At 39.0% G+C, this 20,545-nt stretch overlaps 1 protein-coding gene across 1 annotated transcript in view; it reads left to right on the plus strand.

The window, feature by feature from the left end:
- Positions 1-20,009, plus strand: part of LOC129249292 (neurotrimin) — a 34,068-nt gene extending 14,059 nt beyond the window's left edge. The window contains exons 2-6 of the mRNA XM_054889012.1: positions 18,643-18,740; positions 18,814-19,312; positions 19,372-19,653; positions 19,715-19,786; positions 19,841-20,009. Coding sequence (XP_054744987.1) covers positions 18,643-18,740; positions 18,814-19,312; positions 19,372-19,653; positions 19,715-19,786; positions 19,841-19,932 — 1,043 coding nt within the window. The 3' untranslated portion in view covers positions 19,933-20,009. The remainder of the gene's footprint in view (positions 1-18,642; positions 18,741-18,813; positions 19,313-19,371; positions 19,654-19,714; positions 19,787-19,840) is intronic.
- The last annotated feature ends 536 nt before the right edge of the window (positions 20,010-20,545 follow it).

The raw sequence follows: 20,545 nt of genomic DNA on the forward strand, positions 1-20,545 counted from the left end.
TTATTCTTCTCAAATAAAACCTTTACAAACTAAAAAAGGTTGGCAAGAAGCATCTCACATGTCACCAAACATGCGTAATTGGCGCGTACACCCTTTTTGGGTATTTGGAAGAGCTCCTCCTCTTATTTGTGGCATGCGTTTTGATGTTGTTCCACAAATGGAGGGACCTACAGTTTCAAGCCGACTCCGAACGGCAGATATTTTTATGAGGAGCTTTTTCATGGCAGAAATACACTCGGAATTTGCCATTGCCTGCCGAGGGGCGACCGCTATTAGAAAAAACTTTTTCTTAATTTTGGTGTTTCACCAAGATTCAAACTTACTTTCTCTCCGTGAATTCGGAATGGTAGCCACGCACCAACCCATTCGGCTACGGTGGCCGATATTACGTGTGTATACAATAATATTTCGTTTTGGTGGAATAAATTCGTTATAAGAAACATAAAATACTAGCTTTAACCTGCGGCCACGCTCGCGTAGGAGTAGGATTGAGGGATTTAGGATATGTATATAACAGAATGGCAAATAATACAATAATTTCGTAGAAAATAATTGCTATGCCTCGTTGAATAATCAGAAAAATATCAAGCAAAATTATTTTTATTAATTTTCTATCGCAAATCGTTTTTGAACTTTGCATTTGGGTCATAATTGAACAGCTTATGCGGATTATGCAGTCTAGAGTGTGCTATAAATAGTGGGAAAAAGGAAAAACTAAGATTTTTTAGGTTAAATTTAAGCAAATATTCGATTATTAGTGACGAATGAGAGTGGTGGCGCGGCCTGGGGGCTGTGGGAAGGGAGTTCCATCACAAAAACATGCCTATAACCTTCATTGGGTGAAAATATGAATGTATAAAAATTTTTACGTCATTTGGTGTTGTCGTTTTGTAGTGATGCGCGGACAACGTACAGACATTCACCTTTATAGTATAGATATTACGTTTTTACTACAATAATAGTTTCATATAATGGTTTTAGAAAATTCTTTCTTTTAGTTATATGGGTATGTATGATAGTCCATATAAACATAATTCAAAAATTGAAGTAAACAAGTACACCGTTATTACTCTTCATTAATACTGCAACTACTCTAAATTTGGCTTTGGTCGCTCAGGCGCCAATTTTATAGTTGTTCACCCCACTATTCACTTCAAGCATCGTAACCATAAAGCGTCGGAAGTCCTGCTGCTTTTACTGCAACATTCTTCAAACCATTTTCTACAATAACCTTTACAATGTCTGCATTTGGCAAAAGCACAAAAAATTCGTGGAAATATGCTTCATACAAACGAAAATTTTCGGTTTCATAATTTCTCAGCATTGCCTAAGAAAGTCAACAAAAAAAAACTATATTTAAATTGACCATATTTAAAGTACATGTATGAACACTAAGGAATACTCGCCTCTATGTACGTAACATTAACTCCATTTATTATGCTACGTAAAAGGCATGAAAGCAATGAAAAGGCGCTCACCATGACGTATGAGTAACCTATGATTTGCAATCATGTTCCATACTTCCTTGCTTGTGTTTTAATTTGATTATTGCATGGCAGGTCATTGTAGTGGTAATATATTTAAGAAATACTTATCCATACAAATTTTATATGTAGAGAACTGCCAACAAATACGTTTTCACTTGATCAGCACACGTTAGAGTACTGTCTATACTGCATTTAAAAGTATTATTTTTTCTTTTGTAATCCCTTCACATAAGTTGCATGTAAAACACGCCTAAGAATTTTATGCACGGTTAATGCCTCTAAATTGAAGGTTAATGATGGGGTACAGTTGGATACGAAAAAATTAGGGAAGAAATTGTTATTGTAAAGAGAAGTTGTATAGCAATATGCATACAGCATTAATTTAGGTGGAATTAACTTACATAGGTGGAAAATATTAAATTTATAAATGAAGGTTCCTTCATTTGTAAATGATTTGTACTTCGCACTAAAATCCTGAAATTACCTTTATGACAACCTAGTTTCTTATTTATTTGCGGAAAAGACCTCCTTATTTATTTACCTCTTCGGTATTATTAGCTCGGTATTTAGCCGTCTTTATTTTTATAGAGAAAAAAGTGTCTTATACAAATATTTAGCTAAGGGATCTTCAGGCAAGGTAAACAAAATCACCTATAATGAATGAGTTATTTTAAATATTTTAAACAAGTATTTGGTAATTCATTATTTGTCATATGCTGATTCATAGAACTATTGGAAAATGACTACGTTATAATATAAGTTGTGGTCTTTAGGCTCATTGAAATGGAAATTTGAAAAGGTCGAGCCAAGGAGCACCAAGAGATTTGGTGGCTCCTAAGCCACACAGGCTAAAAAGCCCACTGCACTCGTATTTAGAGCTCTGGAAAGAGGGTAGATAGTCAAGGAGGAAAGGAGAAAAGTATCAGAGAAAGAGATAGGAAATAATAGAGACAGGGACAAAGGTAGTTAGTCCTGTGAGAGTTTTCCAGTTTCTTTGTCAAATCTGTAAATATCCTCTAGTTTTAGAGAACCAATATGACTCATTCTTATGACATCGGTACTCAAAACTCGTAGTCTTGCTCTAGCAAAAGCAGGACACTGACAGAGAAAGTGCTCAGTGCTATCCGCCTCCTCCAAGCAAGACAGGCATATCGGGTCCTCAATAATTCCAATGGTGGTCATATGCTGACCCCATAGGTTGTGTCCTGTATTGACACCGACCATCAACTGAACGTCTTTCATTCCAAGTTTTAGTAGAAAGTTTGACGCTTTGCAGTTCTGCTGCGTTCTAGACCGGACCATCGCTCTTTATGTAGATTGCCTACATAATCGCTGATCCAATTCAAGATTCCTGCGGAACTGATTCCGATTATTGGTTCTGGCCCTTGGTGAGGAACTACTGATCCACTATTGGCCAATTCATCGACAATTTCGTTTCCTTGTACACCGGAGTATCCTGGAACCCATATAAGTACAAGCCTGTTCTGCCTTTCGACAGAATTAAGCTTCTTCTTACATTCTTGAACAATCTTTGAGGTTTGCTTCGCGTCTTCCACCGCCTTCAGTGCAACCTGACTGTCACTGAAAACTCCAATCTATTTCCCGCTCCATCTCCTCTCGATAATCCATTCGGCTACTTTCAGAATGGCAAAAATTTCCGTTTGGAAAACAGTTGCCGTATCCTCCATAGCATAGTGATACTTATTACTGTCGTTTAAGTACCATCCGGCTCCAGACTCTATTTCATTCTGACATCAAATTTCCTTCCAAATGAAACTATGGGTATCAGGATACTGCTCAGATAGCAACTTAAAGATTTCTCTGTGTCTTGAAGTTCCATCTTCGTGCCAGAAACCATATTTATGGAGTCTACATATTGCTTTTATTGCTTCTTGTTGTACCTTAAGATCCAAGCAAATCAAGCATAGCGTTTAGAGCATCGCCGGAGGTTGTATTCATGGCACCCGTAATGCATAAACATACATACCTATAAATCCTTAATGCGCGATTCACCTTCAGGGAAACGTGTGGCTCCCAAGCGAACTTCTTATCCAAGATTCCTTCTAGATATTTAACTTCGTCGGAAAGACCAATTGTCACACCTTTCAGTGTTGGAAAACTAAGTCCATCCAATTTCCGTTTTCTCGTGAACAAGACTATGATAGTTTTGTTCGGATTGACGGAAAGACCTTGTCTCATGCACCAGTCATCGATTTTGTGCAGAATCCTCTGCACTTTCGTGCAAATTCCCCTTAGGGTTTATCAGATGTTAGTGTACAGACATCGTCCGCATATGTTTGGGCATGAAAACCGAGTTCCTGCATCTCCGCTAGTAGAGAGTCTATGGCAAAGCACCACAACAGTGGAGAAAGAACACCACCTTGGGGACATCCTTGCTTGGCCCTGACGGTGATTAGTTCGTAACTGTTGTCACCAGCGGTTAACAGCCTCTCAGAGAGCATAGCATATATCCACTTTACAAGGGTTTGATTAACTCCATGTCGTATTGAGCCAAACTGATTGGTCTTAAACTTTTTGCTAGGGAATAGTCACCTTTTCCTGGTTTCGGAATAAATACTACTCTTACGCGTCGCCATTAGGATAGTATATGACCAAGTGCAATACAGGCTGTGAAGTTCTTTTTCAGGGCTTCAATGAGCCTGTCTTCTCCTTTCTTAAGCATTGCTAGATATATTTCGTCAGGTCCAGGGGACTTAAAGTTTTCGAAGGAAGGTAAGGAAAAGCTTATCGATTCTTTTGTCACTATCCGACTAGCAATATACCAGCTGTGTCTAGAGGTTCCACCGTCGCTATCGTTATTGTTCATGCCACTCTCTACTTCAGAGAGTGTACTACTACCCGGAAAATGGATTTCGAGTAAAGCATTAAGCGTTTCCGATTTAGAAATGGTGTATGAACCTTCAGGTTATCAAAAGGAATCCAGTCTTACTGAGCGGCCTACATGAAGGACCTTACAAAGTCTCGCTGTTTCCCTCATTTCTTCGACGTTACTGCAGAAATTTCATTCATAGTTTTTTTCATTCAGAAAATAATTATTTTTATGGTGTCAAGAATTTTTCACGGAGAACAAAAACCAAATTCTTTATAATCTTGTAATTTATAATACATATATAGGGGTTTTCAGTAAGAGCGCTTCAACTTTTGAACTTTTTTGAATAAAACACAAACGGTTTGACTTTTTTAACTAATTTTATTTTATTTTTAACGAGTTTGAACATATACATTTAAGTAGGAAATTCGATTTCTTTTGCATGACCACCGCGTGCACGTTTTACGAAGTCCAAACCTTGAACCCAATTTTCGACCACTCTTTTGCATAAATCGGCCGAAATTTCAGCAATTTCGCGTTCAATATTGGCTCTGAGCTCACAAATCGTCGCTGGCTTGTTACTGTAGACCAATGACTTCACATAACCCCAAAACGGGACGGCTTGTTAAATGGACCGTAAAATGGCCGTAATGCTCTTAAAGTAGCAGAAACAGAACGATTATTTTCATAAAAAACTTGCACGATTTGCAATCGTTGATCAAGTGTGTAACGTTCCATGATGAAATGTATACTAATGAAGTTTACAAATGACAAGCGAAAAATAAAAAATATTGCGTCGTTCGCCCTCCCTATCGGAAAAAAGTTGAAGCGCACCTATTGAACAACCCTATACATACACATACATACATAATATACTTATGAAAAAAATCAAAACCAGCTTTCTTGTTGTTCTAAGAACGACAAACTGCCTAGCTTGGATCTGTTATTGCAATGCTGTTTTCGAGAAAATCTGCAATACTCGAACACAGTTCGTCCAAATAGTTTCTGGTAAAAACCAGAACGTGCTATGGACACAATCTGATCCACCCAGATATGTTGGAAGAAGTTTAAGGACTTTACAGAGCGCGTACTAAGAAATTATTGATAAACTACAATGCCTTCATATTTATTCAAGTTTAGCCCCAACAACGTGGTCAATGGAAGTCATTTAAAATAAGTGAAACATGTGATACTTAAACTTTTTTCAATCTTATACCATAGTTGTAAATATTATACTGAGTAGAAATATTCGACCCAACCCAAACATGGGCACCTCATAAAAAACTAATTTGATTTAAAGGAATCCCAATTAGTTTCAATTTACCATATTCGTATTCGGGTTCCATTTGAATACGTTTTCGTTTTAATTTTCGTTCTAGAATTGGGTTTCTGTTCGTATTCGTATTCGCGTTTGCATTTATATCCCTATACATTCGGCAAGGGGCTCTCATGTCTCCTCTTTAATATTGCCCTTCAAAAGGTTATCAGGGACTCTGCCGTAAACACAAAGGGAACTATTGTGTGCGGACGACATAGACATAATCGCATTCTCACTGCCGAGTTTAAGAGAAGCCTTCGCAAGTATTGAGAGAGCAGAAAAATGTAGAGCAGATACAATGTGGGTCAAATACTAAAAATCGGTGACTATGGTTTCAAAGTAGTGAAGGAATTTAAATACCTTGGTGTAATCATTAATCATGACAACGAAATTTCTGCAGAAATCGGCCACATAATCCTGGGCCAACACTTAAAGAGTCGCCTCCTAGACAGAAAAACAAAAAATTCACTGTATCGCTCAATTATATTTTCCATCTTGCTATACGGTAGTGAAGCGTAGATACTCAGAGATGCAGATAAACAGAAGTTGCTGATTTTCGAAAGGAGAGTTCTGCGAAAAATTTTTTTCGATAAAGGCGAGTGGTGGAAACGCTGGTATAATCATGAATTTGAAAAACTGTATGCGCACCTATCTGTGATAACCACAATCATGATCAACAGATTGAGATGGACAGGTCACATATTGCGGGCTAACACGGATTACTCACCTCAACAAATACTCTTCGGTAAATGCTACAGACAGAGAAGAAGGCGCCGCCCGCCGCTTAGATGAATTGACGGTGTAGAAGAAGACGCAGGTTTATTGGGATTTCGGTCATGGAGGACACAGGCACGAAACCGAGACAACTGGAGGCATATGCTACAGTAGGCGAAGACTCGACCAGCGGTTGTCCAGCCAACAATGATGATGATGATACATTTTTATATGGTTTTTTTAAATGATAATACAGAACGGAACGTTTTTTGGATTATTTTTGCAAAAATGGTGTAAACTGTTTTAAGGTCGATCTTTAGCTCCTCAGCGATGCTACGGCTACTAACATGCCGCTCAACTTCGATTATTTCTGTGATTTTATCAATATTTTCGGTATTATCGATTTTTTGTCATATTTAACATCAAAAATGCCTGAATGGAAATACGAAAAATTGCATGTTTCGGCACCATAAACATCATTCACAATTTCAGCGGTCTGCCTTGCATTTTCGCCTTTATCAAAGAAAAACTGTAAAACGCATCGAATTTTCAATTTGTTGACTCCATTAACATGGCGCAACTGAATGGAACAAATAAAAAACAGCAGCATTTTTTTTAGTGTGAAATGTGACCTTGACAACGAGCATAAAATTTAAATTGTTTGATCGATACTTTACGAGATATCGATCCCTACAGCCATCTAGTTAGAAAATAATGTATTTCCTTTTCCCTTACCGCCTTTGGTTAATTTGCTTTATATGCAAATTCATTACCTACAGTTTTGTCCCTGATTTTACATAAAGTAGATTAGAGGATGGTTTCATATGTAGAAGTCCACGGGAGGATGGTTTCATATGTAGAAGTCCACGCAAGTGGGGAAAGTTACTGATCGCCATTCACTTGGGAGTGGCCAGGACGATTCTTCTACATATGGTTCAAGCAGCTCACAACGGCCGGGATTAGCCCACGTATCCTCTGGGTAGCTTCCGAACACCCGTTCGGGAGTGAGCTAAAGTGAGAAGGCGAAACATTCCAGGATAGCTGGTTGTGCGCTGGGTTTGGGACCCGCCACTTAAAAACCTCCCCCCAATGAAAGCAGATACAAAGCCTCGGATGAGAACTTCGAACACTGATGACGACCCCTGCAAACGAACTAAGGACTATGATTTGAGGGTATGCACCTGGAATGTCCGGTCCCTTAATGGGGAAGGTGCCTCTGCCCGGCTGGTTGATGTCCTCGTGAGAGTAAAGGCTGACATCACTGCCATCCAAGAGATGCGATGGACGGGGCAAGGAAAGAAAACCATAGGACCTTGCGACGTCTACTACAGCTGCCATGTAAAGGAGCGCAAATTCGGTGTCGGATTTGTTGTGGGAGAGAGACTTCGTCGCCAAGTACTGTCGTTCACTCCGGTGGACGAGCGTCTCGCAACGATCCGCATCAAAGCCAGATTTTTCAACATATCGCTAATTTGCGCCCACGCCCCGACGGAAGAGAAGGACGATGCGACCAAAGATTCCTTCTATGAGCGCCTGGAACGTTCCTATGAGCGCTGCCCCCGCCACGACATAAAAATCGTGCTTGGCGACTTCAACGCCAGGGTGGGCAAGGAGGGAATTTTTGGTCCCACAGTCGGAAAATTCAGCCTGCACAACGAAACATCCGGTAACGGACAGAGGCTGATCGACTTCGCCGGGGCCCGAAACATGGTAGTCTGCAGCACCAGATTCCAGCATAAAAATATACACCAAGCTACCTGGCTGTCTCCTGATCGAAAAACGCGAAACCAGATCGATCATGTTGTGATAGATGGACGACACGCTTCTAGTGTATTAGATGTACGTACGATCCGAGGACCCAACATCGACTCGGATCATTACCTTGTTGCAGCCAAACTGCGCACACGCCTCTGTGCAGCGAAAAGCGTACATCTAACTACGCAAAGAATGTTCGACATCGAAAAGCTGCAATCACAACAGACAGCCAGAAGATTCGCCACTCGACTCTCACTCTTGCTCTCAGAGAGTACTGCCCAAGAAACCGGCATCTACGAACAATGGAGCAACATTTCTCGTTCTCTACGTACCGCCGCCGAAGAAGAAATTGGATTCCGGCGAGCCCGAAAAAACAATTGGTACGACGAGGAATGTCATGCTGCCGCAGAAAGAAAGGATGCCGCCTATAGAGCCACGCTGCGATCGGGCGCAACGCGAGCCATGTGGGATCGCTACAGAGAGCTGAAAAAGGAAGAGAGACGTATTATCCGAAAAAAGAAACGAGAGACCGAAATACGTGAGTGCGAAAAGCTTGAGATGCTGGCCAACAGGAACAACGCCCGAAAATTCTACCAGAAAGTTCGGCGGCTTACAGAAGGTTTTAAGACCGGGGTGTTTTCTCGTAAGAACAAAGACGGCGAACTGGTGACTGACGTACAGAGCAACCTTAAATTATGGAGGGAACACTTCTCGAACTTACTTAATAGTGATAGCTGCGCATGTCAAAGAGAATGTGATGATCCCGATACCCCAATCGTTGACGACGGAATTGGCGTTCCGCTACCCGACCATGACGAGGTGAGAATAGCTATAACGCGGCTAAAGAACAACAAAGCCGCGGGCGCCGACGGACTGCCGGCTGAGCTATTCAAACATGGCGGCGAGGAGCTGGTAAGGTGCATGCATCAGCTCTTATGCAAAATATGGTCGGATGAAAGCATGCCTGCCGATTGGAATTTAAGTGTGCTCTGCCCAATCCATAAGAAGGGCGATCCTGCAATTTGTGCCAATTACCGCGGGATTAGTCTTCTAAATATCGCCTATAAGGTTCTAGCGAGCGTATTGTGTGAAAGGCTGAAGCCCACCGTCAACCAACTGATTGGACCTTATCAGTGTGGCTTTAGACCTGGAAAGTCTACCATCGACCAAATATTCACGATACGCCAAATCTTGGAAAAGACCCATGAAAGGAGAATCGACACACACCATCTTTTCGTCGACTTCAAAGCTGCATTCGACAGTACGGAAAGGAGTTACTTGTATGCCGCGATGTCTGAATTTGGTATCCCCGCAAAACTAATACGGCTATGTAAGATGACGTTGCTCAACACCAGCAGCGCCGTCAGAATTGGGAAGGACCTCTCCGAGCCGTTTGATACCAAACGAGGTTTCAGACAGGGTGACTCGCTGTCGTGTGACTTCTTTAACCTGATGTTGGAAAGCATCGTACGAGCCGCAGAACTTAATCGCTCAGGCACAATATTTTATAAGAGCGTACAATTGTTGGCGTATGCCGATGATATTGACATCATCGGCCTTAACAACCGCGCTGTTAGTTCTGCCTTCTCCAAACTGGATAAAGAGGCAAAGCGAATGGGTCTGGTGGTGAACGAGGACAAAACGAAGTACCTCCTGTCATCAAACAAACAGTCGGCGCATTCGCGTATCGGCACCCACGTCACTGTTGACAGTTATAATTTCGAGGTTGTAAAAGACTTCGTTTATTTAGGAACCAGCATTAACACCGATAACAATGTCAGCCTTGAAATTCAACGTAGAATCTCTCTTGCCAACAAGTGCTACTTTGGACTAAGTAGGCAATTGAGTAGTAAAGTCCTCTCTCGACGAACAAAACTAACACTCTACAAGACTCTCATCATGCCCGTCCTAACGTATGGCGCAGAAGCGTGGACGATGACAACATCCGATGAAGCGACGCTTGGAGTGTTTGAGAGAAAGATTCTGCGTAAGATTTTTGGACCTTTGCACGTTGGCAACGGCGAATATCGCAGACGATGGAACGATGAGCTGTATGAGCTTTACGACGACATAGACATAGCGCAGCGAATAAAGATCCAGCGGCTACGTTGGCTGGGTCATGTCGTCCGAATGGATACAAACGCTCCGGCACTGAAAGTATTCGATGCGGTACCAGCTGGTGGTAGTAGAGGAAGAGGAAGGCCTCCTCTGCGTTGGAAAGATCAGGTGGAGAATGACTTGGCTTCACTTGGTGTGTCCAATTGGCGCCGGTTAGCACGAGAAAGAAACGACTGGCGCGCTTTGTTAAACTCGGCCAAAATCGCGTAAGCGGTTATCGCGCCAATTATGAAGAAGAAGATTAGCAACTATTTTGGATATACCTGTAGGATTTGAAAGGTATTTAAGTAATTATTTCAAATAGGAGTTGAAACTAAGGAGCCGTTAACTGGTAGATTATTTAAGCGTCATAATTTTAGCCTTTAAACTTAAAAAAAATAAATAATTGGCGCGTACACTTCTGTTAGGTGTTTGGCCGAGCTCCTCCTCCTATTTGTGGTGTGCGTCTTGATGTTGTTCCACAAATGGAGGGACCTACAGTTTCAAGCCGACTCCGAACGGCAGATATTTTTATGAGGAACTTTTTCATGGCAGAAATACACTCGGAGGTCTGCCATTGCCTGCCGAGGGGCGACCGCTATTAGAAAAATGTTTTTCTTAATTTTGGTGTTTCACCGAGATTCGAACCAACGACCTCTCAGTGAATTCCGAATGGTGATCACGCACCAACCCATTCGGCTACGGCGGCCGCCTTTAAACTTAGTCTATGTATTTAAGTTTAAATTTAATATAAAATATAACAATAACAAAAAATCAGCTATCAACCATTTTCATTACATTATCGTTTCGTGTCTGCTTACTCTACCCTTATTCGCTATGAGGGTTTACGCGGGGTGGTTTATCTGTACTTGGGTAATGTCACTTGCCTTCATAGGCTTAGTAAGCAGCTAAGCTATTAATTTATGTAATTGCTTCCTCCACATTCTCCCGCAGACACACATATCTGGTATAATTGTTGTGCTTTCAAAACTGTTAAATGTCAAATAAGTGGCGTTGGCACGCTTTAATAAATACTTAATAACGATTAAAATATGAAAAAATTATTGCGGACGCTCATTTCGGGGTCAGTTAATTTTTGTTATGGCCATCTGGATTTATCCGAATTTATTTGCGGGACAGCTATAATTTCTTGATTCTTTAAACTAAGCAGCTTTTAACTTCGCTTCTGTGCAGAGTAAGCAAAATATCTTTTTCTAATTTAAATTTTTTGTTGGTTTGAAAGTTAGGAAAAATACCAAAAAGAAAGTGCGAAATTCAATTTTCCAAGCACACACAAAACAGAACAGTATAATGTACAAGAGGTCATTCTATAATTGCTCAGAACTAGAAAGAAAATCATTTGGAGTTGTTGGTTTTTACTTTTCAATTAATCATTTCTTATCTGCACTCTGAAGTTTAGAAGCTTTTTAAGGGGGATTAGGCGGTTCTAAAGCCATATATCTGGTTCTAAAAACGCGATTCGTTTCTATTCAATGTGATTTCATAATTCTGCTAAAAAGGTACCCCGAATTTGTCAATAAGACAAAAACATTTCAATTATTGATTGATATTTAGTTTCTTTTCTTTAAAGTAATCTCTATAGTAATAAAAAAAATATTTTCACGTTTTTTCTAAACGTAAAAACAATTTTCAACTATAGATAAATTTAGAAATCTGCGATTACTCCTCTATCGGTTCTATCATCATAAAACACTTCTCGTTTCAAAGTAGCTTGGACCGTAAGAAAGTCATACGGGGACTTGTAAGGTAAATACGAAGCTTATAGAACTTCCTCCTATTTGTGGTGTGCGTCTTGATGTTGTTGCACAAATGGAGGGACCTACAGTTTCAAGCCGACTCCGAGCGGCAGATATTTTTATGAGGAGCTTTTCCATGGCAGAAATACACTCGGAATTTGCTATTGCCTGCCGAGGGGCGACCGCTATTAGAAAAATGTTTTTCTTAATTTTGGTGTTTCACCGAGATTCGAACCGACGTTCTCTCTGTGAATTGCAGATGGTAGTCACACACCAACCCATTCGGCTACGGCGGCCGCCTTGACTTACATAGATGGCTTAATGCCAACCAGGCTAACCTAACCTAACCTAAGGTCTAAACACTTAACTTAAGGGGTGAACATATTTTTAAGCTAACTAAGAACTATTGCTTAGGAACTAATTACACATATCAATCAACGTGGATGTATGCTAATGCTTACAATTCCAACAATATTTCCGTTTTGTAAATGGTTTTCCAATAACAGGTGTTAGATGTTAAACAGGAGAGATGATTAACGATTTTTTATGGCCGGAATTGGGTGGTATTGATCTGGACAACGTTTATTTTCAACAATTCGGCGCTACGTGCCACACAAGCAACGAAACCATTGATCTTTTACGGGAAAAGTTTGCGGACCGTGTTATCTCTCGAAGAGGTGATCCCAATTGGCCACCGAGATCTTGTGATTTAACACCTTGTGACTTTTTTCTTTTAGGCCACGTGAAAGATATGGTCTACGCCAACAGCGCAGGATCGATTCAAGACCTCAAAGATGGAATTCGTGAGACTATCGGACATAGGGCAGTCATTTTGCAATTCGGTTATGGGTTTCATGAAAAGGATATTGTCTTATAAGCGTGGTTGTGGTGGTCATTTGCTTGACGTTATTTTCCACTATTAACGGCATACCTTAAGAACCATACCTACCATAAAGAAATAAACATCCGATCACTTATATAAAAAAATAGCATTTTTCTTTGAATATGAAAATAACACCTCTTATTGGAAAACCCTTTATTACCATTTTAAGTTCTCAAGCTCTTAAAAAAACACGCGATAGAATAAATCGTGCACACAAAAATCTGCACGTGCATACATTTGCACACAAAGGTTTGTTTATTTGCTGTACTGACGACACTCAATTGCTAAGCTTGCGAAAAATAAAGGAGCGTTGTACGGAAGGCACCAGCTTCTCTTTCTGAATTTTCTAATATACATCGGGGCAACCTAATATATTTTTCAACATATGTATACAGCTGTGTGTACAATTTTTGAACTTCGTACTTTGACAATAAAAAATGTATGCTTGCTAATATAATTTTCGCAAAGCCGTTAAACTCCACATATACGTATGCAACCCTTAACATTATGCATGTCTGTATGTAGATAAGTCCTTAAATGTTTGCTTTTCTGTGTTAATGACATGACTAACTCAACAATTCGCCTTATGTTGCAAGGTAAATGTCGCTAATGAATTCCCCCAAGAATTCCCTAAATTGCTGTTAACCTTATCGCTAGCATAAATGATACATAAACGATATACGTATATAATATATTTATACATGCATACACTCTTCATAATAACAATATTGGTAAATGGGCGAAAAATCTGGTAGTTTGCACAATTGGCGAGTGTTTTACGCTTATTTTCACGGTACCTTTTTTGCATTTAAAAACTCACAAACAAACATAAAAAATAATAAAATTTTGTGGTTGGTTCTGCGAAATGGTTTTAACAAACATGCACAGGATTTTCGTTTGAATACTAGGGTGAGCGATCATATTATTCAGATATTTTGGAAAATCAAAACATTTTGCTATAAAAAATTTGCATGTGTTGCAGAGAAAATGATAACTGATAGGAAATGGATTTGATAATAAAATGTATTTCTTGGATTTGAGAACACTTAAACCACTTTTTGGTAATAATCATCTTATCAGGCAAGCTGTGGGCCGTACGAGTATAATGAATGAATTCAAGTCACTACATTCACTTTTGAGTGTTCATGTGCCAGTGAGACAATACACCAGTGAAAGTGCTGAAAACCATCGCAGTTTACGTAAATATCTTGGCTTATACGATTACAAAGACAAAATAACTTATTCATTTGAAACTTCATTAGGGGAGCCCGGTATGCACTGAAAAAGTATACGCGGTGCTCATACATTCTGTAAAAAAAGTACGGGGAATTTTTCAATAAAAGACAAAATAATTATTTAATCATCAAAATTTATTTTGTCGCCTTCAAAATAGGCTCCATTCGAAGCAATACACATATGCCAACGATTAGCCCAATCATCGAAGTACCTTTTAAGGGGACAGATACCTGTAAACGGCCATATTTTCCCTGATTTTCATTAAAATCATTTAAAAGAAGTTAAAATATTTTTTTCAAAATTGGCATACAGTTTATTTATTCATTAAAATAATATAATTTTTTTATTTTATTTTAATCATTTAAAATGGCGGATGTACACTCAATTCTTCCAGGAAGGTCGCAGCGGGGCTTCTCAATCTGAGGGCATTGTAGCATCGGTGTCAGCGACCTGAATACAAAAAACCAAATTTTTGTTTGTTTATTAATGTCATAATTTCTATATGCATTAAACGAAAATGAAAAAAAAAAAATTCTGCGGAATAAAATGCTTAAAAAAATAAATTTTGGGGCGAATTTTCCTACTATTTTTCCTTCGAAAAAACTTCTAAATTCACATAAAAAGTCATATCATAAAAAAGATGTGTGCAAAATCAGTCAATAACTTTTCGAGTACGCCAATTCGAAAAATATAATTCTGAGAAAAACGCGTCTAAAGTTTGAATACAACGTAACTACATATATCTCTCCCAGCGCTCGAACGCAAAGAATAGAGTCGTCACGGTTGACGACCTATAATATAAGAAATACTTAAATGTACGTTCTAAATTTTTTTTGGCATATTCTTAAAGGATTATATTAACATTTTATGAAGAGATTTTGAAGAGATTTTCTCCAGCTCCTTCAGCGAATTCTCCTTAAGGGGTAACACCACTGTACACGCGTAAAATAAACACGATTTTTAAAGAATTTTTTTGTATAGAAGGAAAGAGAAAACAATCATTCTGATTTGGGAAGTTATTACTTATATACTAAAATACAAAACTACAAAGTTTGATCGAAAAATTTTACAAAATGGCGGCATTGGAGACATTTTTGTAATGTGGTTTCTCTTGAAGGAGCTCCGCGGCACCCAGCACAGAGGGTGCAAATTTTAATCTGGAACAAAGAAACATTTTTTTTCTTAATCTAGATAAGAATAGCTAAAGAAACACGTAGGGGATTTAAAAAATATTTATTTTTGTGGAATTAGCAAGCATTTGAAGGAAAAAACTCTATTTTGGACTAAAAAAACGGCACTTAAATAATTATAACAATCGTTTAAATTAATCTATCGAAAATCCCCTACGCTCTTCTCTTAAGAACGTTATTATACAGACGTAGTGAAAAACCTGATTAAAAATATTTAAAATTGTTTGAGTTATGCTGCGTGCCAATTTCAGAAAACGTGTTTTGAGAAAAACGCGTTTAAAGTTTGGAAATTTGAAGAAGTCGTTAGGTAGCAGTCACTAACGCTTGGTTAAAAGCTTAAAATATTTATGAAATAGACTTCGGTAACGTATAAAACTTTTTGTTCTGTATTTTAAAAGGTTCAAAGAATTTTTTAAGCTTATAAAAAAAAATCAATTTTTTGAAATTTCTACAGTGGTGTTACCCCTTAATGACCTCTATCGACTCAAAGCGGCGTCCGCGGAGGGGCAATTTAAGTTTAAGGAAAAAGTCACAGGGGGCTAAATCCGGTGAATACGGTGGTTTTTCGATAACATTTGTCGAGTGTTTGGTCAAAAAAGTGTTCATAATATGAGCCTTGAGAGACGGTGCGTTATCATGGTGCCGGATCCATGCGTTTTCTTTCCAAAAATTGGGCTGTTTCCTAAACACATTCTCTCTCAATTGTCGCATAACTTCGCAATAATATTCTTTATTTACCGTAGAGCCATTAGGAACGAATTCCGAGTGCACAACACAATGATAATCCTAGAAAACGAGTAGCATGACTTTCACTTTTGACCGACTTTGACCTGGGTTTTTGGGTTTCGGCTCATGTGGATAGCGCCATTCAGCCGCCTGTTGACTGGTTTGCATATCAAACTCATATACCCACGTCTCATCACTTGTTATGATGCGCTGGATAAACGTTGGTTCCGAATTCACCTGCATGTCTTCAGCTAAGTTTTTCCGATGAATTTTTTGAAAGAAATTCAGCTCTCTTGGAACGCGTCGAGCAGCAATGCGACTCATGCCCAATTGATGGTATAAAATATTGCGAATTGATTCGTGACACACGCTAAGGTCACAAGCTATCTCGCTCAAACTTAAATTATGCAAATTTTCCAGCACCATTTCCTTGACTTTGTCGAGGTTTTCATCCGTTCAAAACACAAAATTTAATACAAATTCTTTCTTCGATATTTTTATCCATAGTGAAAAACGCAGAGCATACCTGCGTTTGACTGATATAATTAGATGCCAAAAATAAGGTAATTGACAGATCATGCTCGAACTCCGCAACACTATAGAGGAGGTTGTAGCAACATTCCAGGAAAAAAAATTTAGATATATGTGTAACGCGTGCTTTTTAAATGAACAATTCCCGATAATTTTTTGACAGAATGTATGAGCGATATCGAATTTCATACTTAATATAACGCGCGTACTACATTTGGAATCAGGTTGATATCCCAATTACTCTCAAGGGAAATTATGCAAGATGCAAGATTACAAAAGCAAAACCCCTCGTGAAAAATTTAAATAAGATAGCAATTTTTATAAAAACAATTTTTGCTAAAAGGTCAGACAGTTAATAAGAACTATTATTTGGGTGTTATGAGACATTTACGTGAAGCAATTCGCCAAAAACAGAAAGGATTTATAGGGAAACAAGTCATGGATATTGCTCTACGATAACGCACCGCCAAATGATACGTAAATTTTTGACCAAGAAGGAAACGAGTACCGTCCAGCAGCCATCGAATTTACGGGATACGTCTGGATCGAGAGCTGGATCAAACATAAGTGCGTTCGAGTTGATGAGGAGTATATACTTTGAAGGCGATAATATAACTTTTGAGGAATAAGTTTGTATTTAGACTTTTCTGAATATATTCCGAGAACTTTTTGATCAAGGTGGTATATTGACCGTTAATTCAACCATCTACAATGTGTGGTGTATGTTATTGTCTGATGAGAGTACAGTACAAGTCGGCTTTCTCGCAAAGTCCGGTTCGCTCAATACGCATGCACTCAAATCATCAAGGATTGCGACAAGTGTACCAACACCTACGGTAACTTGGCGAGGCGGACATGATATTTTGAAAGACATTTTCGGATAGAAGATAATGGAAATTATCGTTTACGACGGAACTGTCATTCCGCTACCCGGCCTTGACGAGGTGAGAATAGTGGTAACGTGCCTAAAGAACAACAAAGCCGCGGGCGCCGACGGACTGCCAGCTGAGCTATTCAAACATGGTGGCGAGGAGCTGGTAAGGTGCATGCATCAGCTTCTATACAAAATATGGTAAGATGAAAGCATGCCTGCTTTAATTTAAATGTGCTCTGCCCAATCCAGCATACTGTGCCAATTATCGCGGGATTATCAGTGTGGCTTTAGACCTTGAAAATCCACTATCGACCAGATATTCACAATACGCCAAGTTTTGGAAAAAACCCATGAAAGGATAATCGACACACTCGAGTATCGGCAGCCACGTCACTGTTGACAGTTATGATTTCGAGGTTGTAAAAGACTTCGATTATTTAGGAACCAGCATTAACATCTACAACAATGTCAGCCTGGAAATGCAACATAGAATCTCTCTTGCCAACAAGTGCTACTTTGGACTAAGTAGGCAACTGAGTAGTAAAGTCCTCTCTCGACGAACAAAACCAACACTCTACAAGGATCTCATCATGCCCATCCTAACGGCTGGCGCGGAAGCGTAGACGATGAGAACATCCGATGAAGTGTCGCTTGGAGTGTTTGAGAGAAAGATTCTGCGGAAGATTATGCGGGAACGAACGCTATTCACAGTAATAGGTACAGCATGTTCACTTCTTGCTCTCTCAATTTTTGAGTGGTGAATAATTTTCAAGGATATATAGTTCAAGATTTGCTTGATAACTATGGAGAAAAATAATTTTTGAGGGGAACTTGGACTGCCACGTCACTTGACAGCCAATGTTTATGTCACTGACGTAAGCTAAATTTTGTTAAACACATCCCAAATGACGATTCTGTCAAATTCGGTCAGAGCCGAATAACGGCCTGCTACATTGACCACCTCTAAAAATATTTTGAACATGGATAATTTTAACTTGCAAAATGAAGAATAACTATTAAAAATTGTTGTGTTATCGAGCACGACTAATGCTTTGAAAGGTGATTTGAAGGAAGAGAAAGTTTGATGCATACGTTAAAAGAAATCGGCTTATACCGGTTCAAAACATAATTTCTTTTACACCTTTAAATTAAAAAACACTTTTGTTTGTGTTGTTTTGTTTTTTTTTTTTTTTTGCTTTTTACAATTTCTAAAACTTACCGCTGCGCTTAATTTCTTTTTTCAGCGGATCCGAAATTTAGTGGGCCTATAAATAATGCAACAGCTCCCGTTGGACGTGATGTGACTCTCACTTGTGTTGTTCATGATTTGATGTCATTTAAGGTTTGTGTTTGCGTTCAGCTCAGTTTTGGGAAAAATTTAATTTTAAAAACTCTGCCAATCTTTCTTTTTTCAGCTTGCTTGGCTACGAGTCGACACACAAACCATTCTCAGCATACAAAACCACGTAATCACAAAGAACCATCGCATTGGCATCAGTCACACGGAACATCGAATCTGGCAGCTGCGTATACGAGATGTTCGCGAATCAGATCGTGGATGGTATATGTGCCAAATAAATACGGATCCAATGAAAAGTCAAGTCGGCTATCTAGATGTCGTGGTTCCACCTGACATCGTTGACTATCAAACCAGTCACGATATGATCGTCCAAGAGGGACAAAACGTGAGTTTAACATGCACCGCAACAGGTGTGCCAACACCCACGATAACTTGGCGACGCGAACGTGATATACCACTGCTGCAGAATATTGGTGGAACTGATATTTACAGTATCGAAGGTTCGAATTTGACACTGTGGCAGGTATCAAGGGAGAGCATGGGAGCCTATTTGTGCATAGCCTCAAATGGAATACCACCTACTGTAAGCAAACGAGTGCTCATAGCTGTTAATTGTGAGTGACTGAAAGTTAAATATAAAAAAAGCCCACAAATAGAATATTTTTTTCTTTAGTTGCACCAATCGTTTGGACGCGTTATGACACCATATTTGTTAGCTATGGCCAGAAAGTGACACTTGAGTGTATTTCAGAATCACATCCGACTACGGTGAATTTCTGGCTAAAAGAAAAAGATTTCGTACAGAGCGGTATCTACGAATCGGTGTCTTTGGATAATATTTTCAGAATTGTGATGCGATTGGTTATACGACCCATGGAGTTGAGCGACTTTGGTGATTATCATTGTGTGGCCAAAAATTTGATGGGTGAATCAGAGCGGATTATATCAGTGCTGCGTAGATATTATGAAATAAAATGTATTAATTTCACTCATTTAATAAAGTTATTCCACTACAGGTAAAACCAAAAAGAATGTGCATCACTCTCATCAACTGGATCGAAAGGACAATCATCTCATTCTGATAAAAGGCAAGTGAATTTCTCTTGAGATTTTGCGGTTGATATAATATTAGTTATTTGCAGAATACACCTCACTGACTGCTTCAATGACTTCCGATGTTCACAATATCTGCATAGCTATGGTTGTGTTTCTGTGGAATTCGAATAAAATTTAATACTCCATAAATAATATTGTACAACCTGATTTTTCGAGTAGAATTCCCTGTGTTCCAATCTCGTTTCTTGGCATCAGAGCTAAAAAGGAGAGAAATTTTCCCAAATGGAAAATGTATAACATAACAAAATTTTTTTGTTAAAACCTCAATTTTGAAATATTTCATAGAATACAGCAAATATGGCATGTTTTTGTTTTAAAGCGGTTCATCGCTGGAGTGTAAAATCTTAAGTTTGCTATGGCGAGCAAATATTCTGCGTCATAATAATAGTGTATTACCCTAGACTTAATTTAAGTAAGAACTTATGGAAGTTTACTCAAGCTATGAAATCAGAAGTATTATAAGTTAGGGGCCCTTAAACTAGGGGACGCCGAATCAACTCTATCTGGGGATATGAAATATCTGTGAGTAATCCTTGATAAAACCTTGACCTGGAAAAATCACTTAGCGTACATCACAAATAAAGCCTTGAGAGCAATATACATATGCCAAAGGCTTTACGGCTTAGGGGTCTGCGGCCACAGATGATGGCATGGTCTTATAAGACAATAATAATGCCAATGATCACCTATGCCTCTCTGGTATGGTGGCCAAAAGCAGACCAAACTAAGAC

Source organism: Anastrepha obliqua, chromosome 5 (assembly GCF_027943255.1).
Source record: "Anastrepha obliqua isolate idAnaObli1 chromosome 5, idAnaObli1_1.0, whole genome shotgun sequence".
Classification (NCBI taxonomy): domain Eukaryota; kingdom Metazoa; phylum Arthropoda; class Insecta; order Diptera; family Tephritidae; genus Anastrepha; species Anastrepha obliqua.